The following is a 20,784-nucleotide window of genomic DNA, read 5'->3' as shown; positions in this document are numbered from 1 at the left end:
TCGCGCAATAATGTGCTATTTAAATCTTAAAAGATTTAGTCCCCCCCCTCCCATTCCTAGTAGTGGTATATCCCACACTCTTTCCAACGGGCGGGGCTGCTTGGCAGCAGTAGCAGCGTGTGGCTGGACCCGCTGCCCACATCGCGCATCGCAGGGTAAGATGTTCACTCACACAGACACAGTTTAACTTACACAATTTACAACACATCCCATTTACTGTTACAACAAGCCCCAGGCCCAGGCTGATAATATAAACTGTCTGCAACATTTCTCCTGCATTGTTCAAAAGCCTACTCAATTACAAGTGCTGCTAAGCTAAAAGCTAATGATTAAGCTCAGAGTTTAGTGATAGTCAGAGAGGACAAAGCAGTCCATCAGAGTTCAAAGTGAAACAGGTTTACTGTGAGTCTTCAAAGGTGCACATAAAATCTGAGCCGGTCCCTGGAGCAGTCTTAACTGTTTCAAAATTACATTCACTTTTATGCCACTCACCTGCTCCGCGCGTTATGGGACTTAGCCGGCAGAGCCCTCCTGTCGTTCCACTCTCTGATCACTACTTCCTAATTCTGTCACCATTGTTTCCTGAACTCAGCACGCACTCTAGGTATCAACACATTCCTGACAGGATTACTTCTCATCTTCTGGGCATGATGTTCTCACCTGAATACAGTTTGCAGACAGACACTAACTTGAATACAGGCTGCACAGGCATACACCATTATGTTTAGCTCTTCATGGAAGGTTACAAAAGTATATATGATTAACCATGATAATCTGTTTATTAATTCTCATTATACAATAAATTCAAACACTTCAGGTAAGTAAAAATGAGTGAGTATTTCCCCCACGGTCATTTAAGGTAACTTTAATGTTAAAGGTAACTTTTAAGTTAGTAACTTTTTGTCATATTTGCTGAAACTATCACTACATTCACACAGAAGCACGTGAGATAGATGATCTGTGAAATAAAGCAGGTTTCGCCTTCTGCTTGTTGTGCTTCTAATGGCATTTCAATCAGGAGAAACAGTAGAATGAAGTGATCTCCATCTCACCAGAGGGAGACATTTTGTGATCAAGGGACATCTGAACGGCAGCAAGATAAATCTCCCCGTGGAGTCCAGACACTGATGGTGGCGGTGGCTGATGACTCTGAGGCTGCTGACTGCCGAGGCGGATGAGGCTGATGAATCCGTAAAGACTGGGTGGTGATGGGGAGGTGGAGGGCACATGCAGCAAGAAAGAACTACGGCAGAGAATGAACCATATTTAAAATGAGAAGCAGTAAGATAATAGGCTGACAGAGAAGGCGTGTCGCGACGCTATTGGTTGATGACTGATGACTCAATTGACCTACCCAGACAATGCCACCTAGAGATAGTGAGTGAGCATGCACGCAAGGAGTGAATAGCAGGGTGAGAAAGAAAGTATTGTCTTCTTGACTGCATTTTGGCTAGACCTTCATTTACTAGATTTTACCATGGCTGAAGGAAACAACCAATCAGAGTCGAGGAATCTATAACGCAGCTATCAATCACGTCGATCACTGCTCGTGGACTGCTGTTAAACTGTGAAACCAGTCAGCACTGATTGAATATTAAATCAAGATTCTGCACCTGCATCGCCTATTTCTCATCTCAAATGTTTTCAGAAACTAGAAGCTGAACTGAGCAACAGTGCTTTTCATTGCTCATAAATTCAACATTTTAGAAGAGGGAGATTTTCTTCTTTTATCTTTTATTAGTTGTGTAAAGTCTCATACAAATACACCAAACTGTAGATTTAGGCTAATCAAAGTTCAGTTGTCAACAACATTCACTCAAAAATCTGTGAAAACTGATTTCTTTTGTTAACCTCACTGAGACCTCTGGTCCTTCAGAATGGCAAAGCCAGGCAGCAGCCACACAAAGAGTAAGAAACCGAAAGTCATCTGATGCAACAACAAAATTACTCTATAATATAAAAAAAATAAAACAGGCTCATACAGCCTTTTGGCAGGGACAGAAGCTCTTAAAATGTCTTGCTGCAATTACTCCCCTACAAAGCTGCAGGCTTTTTTTTCTTCCTCTTCTGTTTTGGTTAAAATATAGAAGGCTAGATTTATTAGGGTGGATGTTTGTGCAGGGAAACAGATTCTAGGAACAGAAGCAGCCCTGTTCGATCTCTGTGGGGTTTCTCTCCATGTTTGTGGTCTTGCTGTGACTTGCTGCTGACTTGAAACACAATGAATGTTGATAGGACAACACGGTGATAGCAGAGGTGCAGCGACTGTATTGGTTCATATGTTCATTAATAGACCACCATTACTGCCACATAACACCATCAATTACAAACATAATCAGCTTATTTTACCAAAAATAAAACCAGACTTACATAAATTATGCAAACTGGGGCATTTTAAAGGAGACTAAATAAACCCTGAGTCACCTCTGCTCTCAGCCAGTGCCGCTGAAAACACATTTATATGCAAAAAGTTCATTATATCACTTAATTCAAAAACACACCGAGAGCTTACACAGTGCTGACCTTTTCAAATGATTCACTCTCTCTGCCTGTCACACTCACTTTCCTCACACACAACTTTTAGTCTCCCACTCTGCTAATCATTTGCATTTTCCATCATCTCTCTGAAACAGCAAAAATAATAACACAGAGAGCAGAGACCGGTCCGCAAAGCGTAATTATCATTTGTAGCACAAGTGCACGGGTCCCTACAGATTGCTAGATACAAGCCCCTGTCAGTTTATGGCTATAAGGTATCCTTTCACTGTAATGCCTCGCTCATATAAAAAGCATTACCGAGGACAAGGTGCAGAAAATGAAATCTCTTTCTTCATATTGCTGCTTTAGAGTCAGGCGGTCCACCGGTGGAGAGTTTTTACTTGACTCTAAAGGCCACAGACCTCAACCAACTGGCAGCAACAGCAAACCGAGCTCGGGGATCCTTTCTGTGGGACTGAAAAGTGTATTTCCCAGTGAGTTATTAATACTTGTTGTGTCCATTAGTTTTGCCAGTCATGCCTCTATAAAGGATGGATTCAGGATATAAATGGTTCGTGCAGAGGACAAACTCTACGCTTGTTTATGACAAGAAAAACCTCTGCTGCAGCTCATTTTTTTTTGTTTTTTTTATCAAACTAATGTCCCCAAAAAGCAGAAGCTAAGCATGGACTCCTCATGCATAATGTATATGTGTAGGTCTGTCGCTATGAATGTTCTGACGTGAATAATTCAGGGAAAAGATGTCAGGGGAATATAGGTGCATGTGGTTTGAGCCATACTGGGATACTTGCATTGAATCTGAACATCAGTCTATCTATCTATCTATCTATCTATCTATCTATCTATCTATCTCAGACAGGAGCAGGCGGCAAAAGGTTTTTTCACAGCAGATAAATTCATCAGTTATTTAGTAATTAACACAAAACAGGCAGCCGTGATAAAGCCAGTAGACTAAATGCGTTCCACTGAGACAAGCTGAAAGGCGCTTATCTTAATATCATAATGTTTAAAATCCACAGCAATTATTCTTCACGGAGGCGTGAAATTGATTCCAAACATTTTTCTCTTTCTCCTCCTCACACTGTTTGATCTCTGCTCCCCCGAGACGACCTTCAATGAAATTTAATTTTTTTTTTTTTGAACAGCGACACTTTATGCGGCTTTTTACAATTTCTCTACCTCAAGATATCAAACTGTCATCTCTGCAACGTTTGGATTACAAAAGTGTACTACCAGGTGGTCTAACAGATGTTGGATAGATGGCTTAATTAAGATTAATTAATTAATGTTTTGTGGGTTTTACATTGTGAAATGTTTTGTCTATCAGCTGTCTAGCTTTTATTGAAACAGTCAGTCTGTGATGGAGATGCGTTTACTGAGACAGTTGTGACAGCAGGTTCAGACAGATGGAAGACAGCCTCAGTGTTTGGGGCTCTGGGAGATCGGCGTCACCTGCTGGAGGCTGCATGTAAATATGAAGGTTCACTCTAAAAGAAAATGGAAACACCTCTGCAATGATGCACTTAATCCTAAACATCATCCTAAGGGTTTCTGCATGGTTAATGGCATTATAAAGACATGCATCTACTGGAGTGAAGCGGATTAAAAAATGGGAGACTTTGATTGGAAAGTTTCCTTTAAAAATGGCATATATTCTGAAACAATCTTTTTTCAAATGATTTATGTCCAGATAAATATGATTTAAGGGTCTAAAGCAGTGATGGAAGGAGTAGTTAGATCCTTTCATGACTAAAAGTGGCAATACTACAATTTCAAAATGCTCTTACAAGTAAAAGTCCAGCACTCAACCTTTTACTTCAGAATCACACATTACATCACTGCGTCGTGATACATAAATTTAAAGCTAAACCTTTTGCCATAGTTGCTGAAACTGTCACTGTGTCCTGACAGTAGTACATGGGACAAATAATCTGTTGAAGGCATCATGTTTTTCTGGCTCCTCCTAGTGCTTCTAATGGCATTTACAAAAATTCACTGTGCCTGAATGACAACCAACAGATCAGAGCCAGGTGGAGTCTCTAGGCAACACATTCTTACTCTGACATCGTCATATATCGATGTTTGGTCATAGACTCTCCATGTGGAGATACAACGTGCAAGGTACCCTGGGTGTGCTGGTTGTTGATGTTCTGGGACGCCGTGTCAAGTTCTGCTTATTACAGAATTACATATTGTCTGTTTTCAAAATAGTTTTTTACAGGATTTGTACAGATTGCATACAGTCTCTTTCAAAATAAATGCTCTACATGAGTACAACACTGCAAATTGATGTTTTTTGCCTTCAGCAACAAACATACATGCATGTGGTTGGGTTTAGCAAAAAAGAACAGGCTTTGGCTTTACAGTTGTACGGGAAGTGAACACTGGTCTGCAAGGTGAAAGTCCATGGTTATTGGACCCATCCACCACATCCTTACTCACCCACCCAGCCTACTCAGACTACCCCCCGCCTTAACTTAACTTGTTCTTGTCCTGCTGCATTTCCCCTTAACATTAAACAATAACAGCGACCTGCCGTATATCAGGCCGATGTGGAGGGACAGCTTTTTTCTCCAGTGTCTGATGCTGGAAGACACCGCAGCCGCCAAGCAACAGATTTTGACGACTTCAGAGTGAGACCTGGTTGCTCTGGGGTAGTTTTGCTGCTCATGCATATGCTGCGCTGCCAACAATTGCATACATAGCAAAGACCAGTACACAGAAGAGGAATAAGCCTAAGATAAGAAGAGTAAGAATCGAAGCAGTTTTTTCCCAAATGGAGAGACCTACATGACCTGTCCTCAAAACTAAAACCGAAACTGAAGCTGCCCGCTAAAGATATTTTGTTTGATATATTGAAAGTATGCATGGGGAAGGGCCGCTGTGTAGCATGCACAGGGGCAGTGACTGACGTGTGTTAGAGCCTCCTCCTGGCTCTGATTAGTTGTTTTAGGTCCGCCGTTGTGGATTCTTGTAAATACCATGAGGAGCACTGGGAGAAGCCAGATTATCAGTCTCATGTCCTGCTGAAAGTTTTAACAAATATGACAAAAGGTTTTTTTTTTATAAAGGTTAGCCTACGTATAGCTTTAATGCTGCAGCTGGAGCTAATTTCAATTGTGAATTGTGAATTTCCTTCCAGGATAAATAAAGTCTTATCTTAACCTGAAATATAACAGCATAATATAGGCTAATTTTTTATTATATTTTGTATTATTGTCCTGCATCGGTGGAAAGTAACCCTTAACTTAAGTTAAGTTATTAAATAAATGAAGAGAAGTAAAACGTACAATATCTGCCTCTGAATTGTAGTGGAGTTAAACTTTCCACCACTGCCCGATCAAACTAAAAGACTTAATTCAAAAATATTAATATCTTACACAGTGAAGGCCTCAGAGAACAAAGTGATGTGCTTTGTTTTCAGTGTAAAAAGCCAGAGCACAGCTGACAGTGAACTTGAATGAAACTTTGACAGTTTGTTCTGCTTCAGACAGTTTTTATTTCCAGTGTGACAGGAGAGCGCTGCAAAAGTCCAGACTTTACAGGACAGCAGCTACAATTAGGAACAGACCTTCATGGCGCTTTCTTGAGTGCATGTTGTGTTCAGGTAGTCATTACTGGGCCTGGCTGTGTGTTATCTGCCTTTAAAACTGTCAGAGGCAACAGCAGCAGCAGCGTTAGTCTCCTTGAGGCGACTGCTGTGTGCTGGAGCTGCTGAAAAGTTGGTTATTGAAAAGAAGACTGCAGTCCTTGTAGCCCACAGCTGCAGTTCATTCCTAAAATACAACGCTTCAGCTTTGGCCGAGAAAACACCACGCTTCATCATTCATTAATATCTGAATGAAGGTGGTCCACATCCTAAAAATATCTTTACTTATCAATCAAAGGCTGAACTAAGATTCAGTAGGGACAAATGCTGCATGATGCATTTGTGTTACAGTGTGACATGCAAACATTATTCGTCCTGCTGCTCATGCACCACTATAGCCTACCATCAACCTCTCTCTCGGGACTCGTTCAATCTGATGGGAAAATGTGGATTTACTTTACAGAGAACACTTGGTTTTATTTCTAGCTTCCAGGGAATCAATGTGATGTGATACAACATCCTCGCAACTTACAAAAAGCAAGTGCAAGTGTGTGTGGTATAGGTCAGGGTGGGAGGTGACAACACAGTTCAGGATTATTTCATCATGTTGCTCGAGTTGTTACCGAATTCATCCACTTACTGTTTATAATTTAGACAAATGTCGACAACTGTGACATTGTTTTTGGAAAGAGAAGTTGCTGTTGGGTTTTTAGCTGTTCTAGATAAAAAAAATATGGATTATCTTTCACTGATAAAGAATATAAATGTAAACTGAATTTGTCTGCATGGCTGAATAGCAGAATATTTTTGGTGTTTTGACAGTTTATTATCCTTTATTATTGGTTTAACAAAAATACTGGGAGGAAGATGACTGGGTGTGACTGGTAGCCAGATGTATGAGACTCATAACATATAACTGGGGACTATCATTGAATGTCATCCCTCTCTCTTTCTCTGCATTTCCTCTCTGTATCTCCGCCAAAAAATCTGTTTTTTGTCTCGGAAACTTGTTTTCCTGCATCGCTAATTCATTAAAGGTCTTGCAGTGTGATGTTCTATCATGCAAAACACACATTTTGGGTGATAATGTGTGAATATAAAATGTGCAGATGTGGCAACAATGAGCTCTTTTTATAATGGTGGCACATAAACTGTTGCAGGAGCAATGTGCCAGCTGGCTCGGTGATGTGCTGCATATTAGTCACAACATCTGGGGACTGATGCGATGAAATGCTGCATGCCGAGTCGGCTCCCTCTAACAGGGTTAAAAACATTCGAAATATTTGTTGGATACATAATGATGGCAGCAGAACAGCAGCGGTGTTTTGCTGCCATCATTATGAGGTTTTACACTTTAATCTTATCTCGGGCTGTGACCTCGGTGTGCAGATGGATAAACCTCGAGACGGAAAGTTTTTCAAAACTTTTTTTTATTCAGAGCATCATAAAAACTAAACATATGAAGCATTATGATGTTTAGAGAAACAACATTAAATAGGGTGACTCAAATGGAAACAGAGAATGTACAACAGAGAGAAATTCTTGCCCGCTAACACAAATTCAAACTACCCCTAATCTATTACACATCTATACATACAACTCTTTTCTACAAACATACATATGTGAAGTATTTAATACACAAGTTTCACATAATCTTCTATGTTGCTTGGCCCTCTTGAATTGTTTCCCCTCTTTTAAAATCAGACCAAAGTTAAGATATCTTCAGATTTTCTGGGAAAATCAGTTTCACTATGTAAAGGCTGCAGTATTTTCTGACTGATTTGTGGGTCCATGAAGTCCATAAAGATTAGGGAGCTCCATTTCTGTCAGATTATCTAGCAGGTGTTGATTCTGTTATTTGTGAAACCTATTTGTGCTGGCTCATGACGCCCCTGAGGAAGTCTTCAAAGCGTGGGGCAGCGGCTTCTTTGGCGGGCTCGTCAGCAGCCTCCTCCTTGGCAGCAGCAGGCTCATCAGCAACAGCGGCGGGCTCGGCGCGACGCAGGCGGCAGTTGTAGTCGTACTCAGGGTCACAGTTGGGGTCGGGCAGGATTATGCCATCCTTGTCGGGCCCAGGGGCCTTGAGGTTGGAGGGTGAAGCAAACTTGCCGCAGTTGGGGTCAAAGGGATGGCAGAAGGGCTTGGCTGGAGCCTTGATGTCGGCCTTGGCCTCATAGCCAGACTTCACCGGGGTGCAGTCTTTGTCATAGTGCACATAGCAGTCGTAGCCCTCCTTGGTCTTGCCACGGACGCCAAGCCTGTAGCGGACCTGGTTGATTGATTGATTTGTGGTTTGGTTCAAAGCAGATCATAGACAAGTGAAAGCATTATGCAACACCCACTACATCACTACACTCACTACATCATTTAATAAACAGACTGAAAAGGAATAGACTTTTAATAGAACCATTCAACAAACAAGATTACACTAGATTAGTCAAAGCTATTCTATCCTAGTAGCAGGACTTCAAATTCAGACCTGGTGCTCGGGCATCAGTGGAGCAGGCTTGCGCAGGGCAGCGGCGGCTGCCAGTATGCAGAACGGGTCATAGCGAGGGTCGCAGGTCAGAGGAGCAGCAGGTGGTGCGGGCTTGTCCTTGGGGGCGTACTCCAGCACAGGCTTGGTGAGGCCGGACAGCTTGGTGGCAGTCAGGGGATTGCAGCCAGCGTCAAAGAGAGGGTTGCAGTGTTGCTCTTTAGGGGCCTCCTCTGCAGCCTGGGGGGCAGGAGCAGCGACATTGGTCACACACAGAGGATCGACTGCTGGGTCACAGGTGGGGTAGAGCAGGTGGTAGAAGCCGGTGGGGGCTTTGTGAACCAGGGGGGGCCTACAGTAGGGGTCTTTGGGGTCACAGTTGAGGGCGGCATAGGATGGGGCTGGGCCAACAGCTGGGCGGTAGCCATAAGCTGCCCGCAAGTGATACTGCAGACACTCCACATCTTCAGGATTGCAGATCCTCAGCAGCTCAGACCTCTGCGCACCACTCAGGAAGGGCTCCAGGACAGGGGCGTAGTAGTAGAAGCCAGTGGGGCTCTTCAGGGGCATGGGCAGCATGGGGGTGAGGATGGGGGCCGGCACCTTGACTGGAGCTGGAGCTGGCTCAGGCTCGGGGGCAGCAGCCTTGGGGCCGAAGGGGTAGAGGCAGTAGGGGTCGAGGTAAGGGTTGCACAGCCTGACGGCAGCAGACTTGATGGGGGCGGGCATCACCACTGCAGCCTTTGGCTTGCTGGTGGACTCAGAGATGCACTCTGGGTCATCAGAATCAGCACAAGTTTTGTAGATTTCACTGAGGTGCTTGAGGTAGTGGTTGAAGGTTGGGCCCTCCTCTGACCTGTGCTTGTTCTGCAGGTAGGCCATGTACAGGCGATCCAGATCCTCAACCTGAAGTATCGAGGTGAAAAGGGGACAAAATTAATAAATGTGCTCTGATTCCATATCATTTACATGAGAATAAATAAAACTAAAAAGAAGAAAGAATTTAAGTGAAGCCCTTGATAGGTGAACACGTTCACACAAATCCTCTGAGGAGGAATGTTCTTTTTCAGCTCACTGTCTTTTCACTCATCCATACAGCCTGACTCTTAAACCACAGAGCTCTCACGAAGTCTAAGAATACATGCTGGAACATGACTCGCATTGAAGAGTAACTTAAGAGGGTAATGGCATATTAATACCTTTATATAACCATGGTCAAAAGCTATTTCAATCATTTTTTTTGGAATAAAATGCTGGGTACATCTATGATAAAAAATAAATAAGAAAAAAAAAACCTCTCCTCAAAATACAAACTGGTTATACGAAAAAACAAGCAGTGTTTCATAATCCTCACTGGCAGAGACTGAATAATTAATGTGAAACAAACTCCACTCACTCCCTCCTGGTTGTGGCTGTCCATGAAGTACTTGTACCATCCCCAGAAGTCCGGCAGGCGTTTGAACTGGGGCACAGCGAGGACGGGGACATTCCTTTTATTGCGAACCAGCGTCTTCAGGTTTTCCATGGCCTCGGCCTTCACATCATCAGACACCACAGACACTGATGGGAGAGGAGAGGGAGAGAGGGGACTAAATGAAGTGTGGCAGCACCAGACTTTAGAAATTATGTAGTGAGATTAAAGGTCCAGTGTGAAGAATTTAGGGGCATATATTGACAGAAATTGTATATAATCATGTTTTTATTACCTCAGAATGAGCTGTTTATATCTACATGCAGAGCTGTTCCTCTGCCATAGAGTCCGCCATGTTGTTTCTACAGTAGCCCAGAGCAGACAAACCACACATGGGCTCTAAAAACGTTTTGCGTTTTTGTGCTTTTGCATTATTGCATTTTCACATTTTTGTGTTGGTCACCATAGGTCTCCTGCACACTTGGCACTTGGAGAAGTTTTGTTCTGTAACCTCACCACTAGATGTCACTAAATCCTACATACTAGACCTTTAAACAAATATATTTTCATTTCATAGTGAAGAATAGGTGTAATTTTATGTCCTCGGACTCACAATGTTTAGTATTTATACTGCTAGACAAAAGAGTGCTAGTTATGTTGCATACCATATATATGTTGACAGAATACAGAATATGAACTGTTGTTTGGACCTAATATTTGTATTCAATTATGTAAAGTTATTTTTATTGTTTATATTGTGATATATAAGTCAATAAACTATCTCACTGTAAAACATTAACTGTGTTTCAAACTATACACATAACACCATATAATTAGTAAATATTTATGAGTTTAGGAATAGCCTAAGATAAATGAAAATACACTTATTTGCTTTCTTGCTAAATGTTATATGACCAGGTTGACGTCACTCTCATTTCTGTAAGTTAAATACGTAGCTTGAGCCAGCAGCCAATTAGCTTAGCTTAGCTTAGCTTAGCTTATCTTAGCATAGGGAGTGGAAACAGCGAGCCTGGCTCTCTCTGCCTACCAGCACCTCTAAAGTCCACGTTTGTGTCGTTATAACTGTTACCCACTGCCTTCAGTCTTAATGCTAAGCTACGCTAACTGGCTGCTGGCTCCAGCTTCCTGTTTACAGTTTACAGATGTGTGAGTGATCTTGATCTTTTCACCTCCCTCTCAGACACAGAGCGAATATGCTTATCTCTAAATATTAAACTGGTCCTTTAAGATTCTTATAAAGACATAGCTTGTATAGACTGTGTTTAGTTTAAAATCAGCTATGTGTTTAGAGAGGTTGTTGTGTTGTTGTTTTTGTTCTGTTGGTAACTGAAAGAGTTTTGTTTGTGGATAAGGTGTGCACAGTGTTCCTTGATATTTCATTTAAATAGATGGACTACATGTTTGATGATCGTGTTATTTTATCTCCCCAGGAACCATTCCCCAACACAACAGCATAATAAACTGTAGCGTCTGAAAAAACTGTCCTCTCCTCTGAGGTGCTGCCAACAGAAACTGAACACTATAACGTCCACAGAGGTACTGAACACATCCAAAGGGGTATTGGATTGGATTAGGGCTGTGATAAGTGATCATTATCAATTAATTGCTGAATATCTTTGATGTGATTAATTGGGTAATCACTTAATTGGTCTAAAAATGTCAGCATAAAATAATTAGTAAAGATGCCCATTACAGATTCCCAGATGTCAAAGATGACTTTTTTGAAATGCTTGCTTTGTACAAACAGTAATTCTCAACCCAAAAATATTTGGTTTAGTATCATGTATGGCAAAGACAAGCAAGAAATCTTCACTTTTGAAAGGTCACAGTCAGCATCTAGCAGTTGTCTGCATCTACTTCAAATAATTAATCAGTTATGAAAATTGTAGGCGACTATGTTTAGCTTCATTCAGAGTGTCAGAGTGTGTTACTGTGACCACCATCTGTAAGTCACTGTCTAAATAGAAGGGAGGAAGCACAGTTGAATTATCCCTTGAAAATGTCTGTGATTTAAGTTTTTAAAGTTCCCAATTCATTTTGAACACGCTGGCTCTAAACAACCAACGTGTCCCACATGCCACATCACAGATCCTCACCTTCCTCCTCCCTGTGCTGCTCCACTGGAACGGCCCCCAGAAACTCTGTAAAACACAAACAGCAGCCACATTAGCAGCAGCAGGGACGTTAGCTGACGAGGACCAGATGTCGAGTTTTTACCTCCACCAGGGAAAACGCTGACCTGCTAATAAGCCTCTGGGTGCAACACGGCAGGTGCTGGGGCACTGGCGCCCCGACTCAGGCAGCATCCTGCAGATTAAACACCCCCTTCTGCTCCAGCAGACCCCGACCCAACCTTGTGCACGCTCTGTTAGACTTTGAACCAGACTGGTTGAGTTTGTGCAGCTACTGGGGGCCTCTGTAAAGTTAAGCTGTAAAACTACAAAGGGAGTGGGCCCTCACACAAACCAATTAGGATTACACTGTAAAAGTTAAAGGTGGGAAGGAGGCAATGTGTCTGTGGACATTTCTATTTCCACATGTGGAGTGTCTTCGGTTTCACCAGGGGTTTCATTCAGAAGTTTATGACTATGAGAAAACAGCCGAGTCAGCTGATTATGAGAGAAAATGCCAGCCTCTATTAATGTGGAAAATCTTCCAGAGGAGGGATGCATGTCTTTTTACGACTCTAGAAAGATTAACAGGCTGCCTTCCACATCAACATGTCAAGTTATTTTACCTTTAATAAAGAGATAAGGGTAATGGAGTCTCTATAATTCTGTGCCATAGATTAATGTGCCAGTGGCCAGGGATGTAAAGAGGATTTTAGAAATACTGAGTCTTTTCTGAAAGTGAGAGAAGCAATGCACGGGTGTTAAGTAAGTCAAAGTCTTGTATCCAAAATAAAAGGAAGCACAGAAGTATTACCAGCACAGAAATGAGCCATGTAGTTATTATATTGTTGTATTTTTTTATGCATTGATGTGAAAGTAGCATTTTATTCTTTTAGTTTGTCAAAGTGGAGTTTAAAGTAACGTGTGATATTTTATAAACTCATCATACATTTTCAATATAAAAATCTCAACCAGCAGAGCAACTACCAACTATGACTATCAGATAAATGTAGTGGAGTAAAAGTACCATATGCTTCTCTTCTACCCTTATGGAGTGGAGGTAACATAATGTAAGCACACAAGTGGAGTTCAAGTACCTAACAATGTTTGAATAAATGTACTTAGTTACATTCCACCGCTGCCAAAAACGCAAACATGTTCAACAAAGACATCCCCAAAAGAGGGAAGGTGATTTAATAGATTAGAAAGAAAATAAACCAGATTTCTGTTACACGAAATCATGTTTTTGTAAAAATGCCGAGTACCTTTACCTCCTGAGATCTCTGATAACCCTTCAAATGAAACAAATCTGAGGAGGAAACATCACGCTCTGGACTTTTAAGTCAAAAGCATAATCTGTGAGAAGGGGCAGCAGGTCGACCCTGATACCAGAGAGGTTGGGAACCACTGGACTAAATGGTGTTTCAAAGTTGTCTCACTGCCACAAATATGATTATTATGGAAAAAACTCTAAGTGTCATTTTAAAGATATTTATAATCAAATTTTAGAGTTTAAAAGTATCATTGTAGAAAGAAATTCCCAAATTTCCCCAGAAGACCTCAGTATCTTCAGTGGTACGGCTACATCTCTGCAAGAGCAGTTATAAATGTTAAGAGGAACAACTTCTGTGAAATAAGAGTTAATTTCCATCTGTCTGTCAAAGATAAAGGTACATTTTAAACCAGTTAAAAGTGGTTAATAAACTCTCACCTGGTAGTAAAACAATAGCTAACAGGAATCCTGTGTGGATCAGGGAAAGCGATGGTCGTCCAACACGTGCCATATTTTCTGTTTTATGTGCTTCCTGAGGTGAAAAGACAAAGAAAATATTCACTGTTAATACTGTAACAGAACTGTATTTAAGGATGCTTAGTAAAGTATAAACTCCCAGTGTTATACTGTAACAATGCAACTAGACTCTGATTATTTCCTGTTGGAGTTTCTTAGCAAACTGTTAGATATGGAAATGAGACGACAATGCGCTCGGAACAAAGAGAGAGCTTTTATGTAAGTGGCTGATGCCAAGACAATGCAGGGGATTGGGGACATGCTGTAATGGAGCTTCTTTCAGGGATTATTGAGAAAAATAAGACTTTAGTTATGAATATCAGAGTGTGGAATAAAGCGACTGAACTGAACAATCACACAGCCAAAAGCTTGAAATGTTCTTCTGTCTGTTGAATTACAGCCACTGTGCTCATAAAGAGAGATTGTCTCCTACAGTTTCACACTCAGACATCTGAGGACTGAGGACTTTTCATCCAAAGATGATCAAATTGCAGCAGTAGCTGTGGCTCTGAACTGCAGATGTATAAATTTTTGCACATGCAGCATTCACATTACACATCAGTCCTTACCTGCAAAGGTGCTGAAGTTCTGGCCTCCTGTGATCACCTCTGGATCCAGCGGCTTTCTGGATCGAGCTGCACTGTACTGTTGTTGTCTGAGCTGTCTGAACCCTCTACCTGTGGGACACACAGGCAAGGAAACATTTTAAAGGAGCCCCCTTGATCATTAAAAACAAAAAGGCATGTCATATGGCTCCAGCATGCTGGTAGGCGCTCCAGGATTGGCTCCTGCGCTGCCATCCATCCAGCCAATGGGGATCCTGTAATTAGGAGAGGTGAGCAGCACCACTGCTGTCAGCGCAGACACATTAACAAAGTGCCATTTAGCGCCGAGTTCCTTTCCTCAAAGGTTTGGAATTCGGGGTCAGCGTCCGAGGTGACATTGTATCTAAGCCACTAGTTGATTTTTTGAGATTTGAAATTTACATAAACGGCTCAGTGGGCACAAACTTAAAAAGTGTGAGCTGTTAAATCCACACAGCTTGAGGCCTCTGTTGCAGGAGAGCAGATTTATAAAGAAGTGCCAGAGGCTATCGCAGAGGTGGTGCTGATAAAACTTTCAGTGGAAACAGTAGTGCAAGAGGCAGTACTGATGACACACAAGAAAACAGGAGACATTAAACAGAATCTGGTGGTAAATAACAAGCAGTAAGTTACATTAACCTCCTCGACTCAGTCAGATAAACATGTTTTTATTCCAGTGCTTCATCTCAATAAAAACAGAAATTCACTTGCCAGGGTCCAGATCTTTGAATCTGATATCAGGCGAGAAGTTGACTGTGAAGAAATAAAACTATTTCTGAAACAAGTGCTGTGTTGCATCAGTATATTGACAAATGTGTGAGTAATACTGTCCAGGATGACAGGTGACTCATTTCAGTTTAGTGGTGCAATGATACATTAAAGCATAAGTTGCACCAGCCTTTTTGATTATGTCTCCAAATTTGATGCCAATATACACCGTTAGAAGACTGCAGCAATTTTCTTTTCCTTGAAAACAGTTAGTAGGCTGTTTTATATAGGAGCTACAAGGATATATATAAGGAGGCAGCTACTGTTGGAGAGGAAAAAAGGCACTACATGTATCGCAAGTTTTTTAATTCTCATTCTCCAGACATAAAGACCATAATTAAAAGTTTTACATTTTCAAAAAATATAGAAGTGTCAGTGAGAAAACAAGCACTCTTTTCCCCACTCCTGAAAATGATTTTTCCTGCCCGTGCATGTTTTTTATTTAACAACATGGAGGAAGCCGGACTGGAGTCATTAGGAGAGTCAGGCCACTAATAAAGCTGCTGCTGCTGCTGCTGCTGCTGCTGCTGTAGAGGTGCAGAGCCATTAAGATCAGCATGCCAACACTACTGTTTGTTTGGTGGAGGCTCCAATGCCTGGATAATGCCACGTAGCCTGTGCAGCCTCCAGCCTGTGTCACTGGAATATATGGGCATTGGCTATGAGTATATGGGCGCTATGGAAACTAGGAAACATTAGCTGAAAAAGTAACAACACAGCAGGCAATCTTTGAAAGTAGGGTGTATATTCCCTAAATATATATACCTACACAAACATGACAGTACAGATTCTTTGTAATGTTCCCTTTGTTCAGACGTACCCCCATAGCCCCATCAGATTAATTCAAGTATCCTGAATTCATTGAACACCACCCGTCATGCAACCAATTAAACGTGACTGAGTTTCTATTAAACTGGATGTTACTGAACACAAATTAACTATAAAAAAAAGTAATATTGCCACAAAGGTGCTGTTGAGGTAGGTTTGGTTAAGTTTACATTCATACGACCAGTGGCAGAAACTGTTTCATTTATCCATAACTTTAACTTTGAATAAACTTAAAACTTAAAACTTATAAACTCATCCAAGAGGCTTCTTCACGTTCTAATCGACTGGTGTTGTTGAGGTCACCTCACCAAGAAACTCAAGCAAGTCCAGTTGCCTACGATATAGTACTTAAGATTACTATGACCTGGATGACTGAGATTCTTCACCAGCAACCTGTATTCAGGTGTTACAGCTGACTTAAAGGTCCAGTGTGTAGGATTTATGGGGTTGTATGGGCAGAAATGGAACAGTATAGTAAGCACGTTTTCTTTAGTGTATAATAACCTGAAAATAATAATTGTGGCGTTTTGTTTACCTTAGAATGAGTCGTATCTACATAGGGAGTGGGTTCTCATTTACGAAGATCTCCATGTTTACACAGTAGACCAGAACGGACAAACCAAAGACCGGCTGTAGATATTTTTTTGCGTCGGCCACCATACATAGGAGCCCATCTGTGATGTGCAGCATTGGAAAAGCACTGATTTGTAACGTGATTGTGCTTTATTTAGTGTTTTTATAGGTTTAAATCACTGGGTCCATTTGTTTTGGAGAGGAGGAGACAGCTGTAGATAATTCGGCTCCTGGTGAAAACCTCCTGAGCGTCTAGCTGTTAAGTTATCAAAGAAAAAGGTGAGCACACATTAGGATGTGTTGGGCAAACTGCCCATCCTCTACTGTACATGCCAAACAGCATCAGAGAAACACTGGTTTGTAAAGTAAAAGTGTTTTATTTAGTGTTTTTAGCAATTTAAAACCCTGGGATTGTTTGTTTCAGAGAGGAGGAGACCTCTGAGGATAATTGAGCTCCTGGTAAAAACCTCCTGAACATCTGGATCAGAAAAAGAACGAGCACACACTAGCATGTTGTGGGCAAACTGCCCATTTCTGATATGCCAAAAAGCATCATGTTTTTTAAGGTGAAACTACTTTACTCAGTGTTTTTACCACTTTCTCATCACCTATTTGTTTGCGTTTTTTGTTTGTGTGTTTGTTTTGTTTCGTTTTTGCTTGTTTTGGAGAGGAAAAGACCTATGTGGTTGATTTGGCTCCTACTAACAAAGAACACTAAAGGAATTCTAACGGGGAGAAGTTTCAGCTGGTTGCAATCTGCAATCCTCACTGCTAGATGCCACTAAATCCCCCTAAATCTTATTCACCGCTCCTTTAATATGTGGAAATACATATCTTTAATAAAATTTTCAAATTTTACTTTTTTGAATTCAATTAGTTGAGACACTTCACAGTCTTAAACCATACCTCCAGTTAATTGCAGGAGTAGCCTACCCCATAAGGCTGGGAATCACTTAAGTTTTGCCACTGTATGTATGAATGGCAGAGCCTGCTTCAGTTAAAGTTACAAAAGATATCAACATATTTTGATTTATATTGCCAATTAAATTAAAAACAAAAGTAAATTAAATTATTCTGCCTATCATCCTCCACTCACCTCCTTAATGCTGGTTTTCTACTGCCATACAGTCTGTCCCCTAGGACTGTACCTCTTGCATGACTGATGATGCCTCAGCCTTGGCTATGATCCCTGCAATTTACACTTTTCAAAAATAACCGGGGCTGTCACAGACGGAGACAAATGGTTGTCTTCTTCAGCTTAAAGCAGAACAGCCATCAGGAGAGGTGCCTGTCTCTTTCTGTGCATGGAAAATTCACAGCTTAACAAAAATTTGGGCTTAAAACTCATGGAGCGTCTCATGCTATCTGTGAGAGAAAGCTCATTAAAAAGACCCTTATAAAAATGACAGTACCTGTCAAATGTTAGCACTTAAGATGTGGTTCAATGCCACAGAGGCTACAAGTAAATCAGCAAGGTATCACTGTGATTATTAATTATAAAAAGTTGTAGGAGAAGAGGATATTGAGTTAATGCGGAAAAAAAATTGCAACAACCTTTAAACATAATTTATTGATGCAAGAAAAGAAGATAATGCATGTTGTGACAGTCGCCCAGATGCTCAGTTTAATTACGGGGCTCAGAGCTATCAGTGCATGTAGCCTACATAGTTTCAAAATCACAGACATTTCAGATTTTCCATAAATTGTCAAAAGACTACAATTTCAATGCAAACACGGACTTCCGAACGTACTTTACTGCGGACTTATCCGAAGCCGAGCAAAGCATTCCAGATATCCCTCTCCCCAGCAACGCTTTCCAGCTCCTCCTGGGGGACCTGGAGGCGTTCCCAGGCCAGATTAGATATGTAATCCCTCCAGTGTGTTCTGGGTCTGCCCCAGGGCCTTCTACTAGTGGGACGTGCCTGGAATACCTCCAACAGGAGGCGCCCAGGAGGCATCCTGATCAGATGCCCGAACCACCTCAACTGACCCCTTTTGAAGTGAAGGAGCAGCGGCTCTACTCCGAGCTCCCTCCGGATGTCAGAGCTCCTTACCCTATCTCTAAGGCTGAGTCCAGCCACCCTTCAGAGGAAACTAATTTCAGCAGCTTGCATCCGTGACCTCATTCTTTTGGTCACTACCCAGAGCTCATGACCAGAGGTGAGGGTTGGGACGTAGATGGACCAGTAAATCAATAGCTTTGCCTTCTGGCTCAGCTCTCTCTTCACCACAACAGTCCGGCACAGCATCTGCATAACTGCAGACATTGCGCCAAACCACTGATCCATCTCATGCTCCATTCTACCCTCACAATGAACAAGACTGCGAGATACTTGAACTCTCTTGCTTGTAGCAGTAACTCACTCCCAACCCAGAGGGGGCAAGCCACCATTTTCCAGCATGGCCTCTGATTTGGAGGGCCGCTTCGCACTCGGCTACAAACCGCCCCAGTGCATGCTGGAGATCACGGTGTGATGAAGCTAATAGAACCACATCATCTGCAAAAAGCAGAGATGCAAATCTGAGGTCACCAAACCAGACCCCTTCACAGACTTCAATCAATCAATTTTATTTGTCACATATTATAAGATAAAATGAAATTCCAGTGAAATGTTATTCCGCTAGTTAGGCTACTTCAATTTGGGCATTAAAATAGCTCATGTACACAAATATTGACTTGATTTTCAGACTATTGTTGTTCATTTTTGTTGCCATATTGCTGCTTCAGATGTACTTTGTGGCTAATGCTAATTAGCGAATGTTAGCATGCTAACGAGCTAAAGAAACATGATGAAAATGGAATGTTAGCTTTGTCACTGTGAGAATTTTAGCATGCAAAGTTAACATTTAGCTCAAAGCACCACTGTGCCTGTAAGTGCAGCCTCACAGAGCCACTAACATGGCCGTTTTGTTAATGTAATAAATTATATAATTTATAACCTAATCCTGTCTAATCTCTTCATTGTCCTGCACACCCAGAATTTGGGATTCATAATAAATAATCAGCTTAAAGTGCTCCACAATTGGCATTTCAATCTACAGAGAGTCTTATTACTGTTCCTTCACAGATTGAAAGTTATCTCATGTCATGTCTGGACAGGCTAATCACGACTCCCTGAAGCATCTTTAATAAAGTTGATTATTTCCTGCTATTACAGACACTTTTGTTAATTGGCTCCAATCCTGCAGCCTGTATGTGGTTCAATTTGCAAATCCCAATCAGTTAGCGTGCGCACTGCTGGTGAATGCACAATGGAGAGTTTTTGAATGTAATTAATACCATTGTCTCGTACATAACTGTTGGAAATTTCTATGCTGACGGCACACTTCTCTGTTTTGCTGATTCCGTAAAGCAAGCTGTTAAAAACCTGCAGTTTGCATTTTATGCTCTTCAGAAGCTTCTTATCAGTCTCCAACTTGTGCTGAATAGTAATCAAAACCCCAATATGCTGTTGCCCAAAACTAGAAATATTATTGACCTTTAGATCAGCTCTCTTATTGGTGCCGATCTTCTCTCTCATTATACAGCAAATACCAAAGTTTCAGAGGCATAAAATCCATATAATATCTTACTGACCAACTGAGAATAAAAATATTTTATGCTGCTATGCAGAATTTGACTCATCTCTCACATGTTCTGTACACAACTTTTCTGAAGCCGTCTTTTTTTTATGTGGGGGTGTAATCTATAGACGTATAGCTGCAGCAGCACTCTCAGCAGTTATTGCAATGACCACCCGGACTCTTTCATATTCATGGTAAGCATTGGCTTCTGTTTATAAAGCCATCCTCCAAAAGTTATCGCATCTGATTTTGTTTATTGGCTGCAGTATTGGAGTGGGTCACACTCACACTGAGAGGTTGATCCTTGAGGTTCTTCTGATTTACTTCAACATCCTGCTCTTTATATTCCTACAATAAACTGCCATACATTTGAAGATTTAAGATATTGGGACAATTCAATAATCTTATAACTGACAGCTTGATAAAGGGATGAAAGTTCATTCATGACGCTGGATCAGTAATTCAGAAAACAAAGTCACTTTTCTGGAGCTTTCGATAAAGGCCACATCTAACAGTTGTTTTTATTATCCTTTAAATCTGTCCAGAGTAATGTCTTCAGATGTCCTCTTTG

General features: G+C 41.4%; 1 protein-coding gene across 1 annotated transcript; it reads right to left on the bottom strand.

Moving 5' to 3' along the window:
* Positions 1–7,500: 7,500 nt before the first annotated feature.
* Positions 7,501–14,596, bottom strand: and2 (actinodin2). Its single transcript, XM_050032542.1, has 6 exons — positions 14,466–14,596; positions 13,819–13,912; positions 12,093–12,137; positions 9,961–10,124; positions 8,568–9,470; positions 7,501–8,357 (listed from the first exon to the last, which is right to left on the bottom strand). The coding sequence occupies exons 2-6, from the start codon at positions 13,889–13,891 to the stop codon at positions 7,956–7,958; spliced, it is 1,587 nt and encodes a 528-aa protein (XP_049888499.1). The 5' UTR covers positions 13,892–13,912; positions 14,466–14,596; the 3' UTR covers positions 7,501–7,955.
* Between the last annotated feature and the right edge of the window lie 6,188 nt (positions 14,597–20,784).

The sequence above is a fragment of the Epinephelus moara genome, chromosome 21 (assembly GCF_006386435.1).
Source record: "Epinephelus moara isolate mb chromosome 21, YSFRI_EMoa_1.0, whole genome shotgun sequence".
Lineage (NCBI taxonomy): Eukaryota > Metazoa > Chordata > Actinopteri > Perciformes > Serranidae > Epinephelus > Epinephelus moara.
The sequence above is the reverse complement of the archived record's forward strand: the minus strand, read 5'-3'. Positions and strand labels throughout refer to the sequence as shown.

Excerpts from the sequence above, each read along its gene's own strand:
- and2 (XM_050032542.1), bottom strand. The coding sequence starts at position 13,891 with ATGGCACGTGTTGGACGACCATCGCTTTCCCTGATCCACACAGGATTC. Across the intron at positions 12,138-13,818 it reads AGCTATTGTTTTACTACCAG|AGTTTCTGGGGGCCGTTCCA; the intron begins GTGAGAGTTTAT and ends TGTGTTTTACAG. Across the intron at positions 10,125-12,092 it reads GCAGCACAGGGAGGAGGAAG|TGTCTGTGGTGTCTGATGAT; the intron begins GTGAGGATCTGT and ends CTCTCCCATCAG.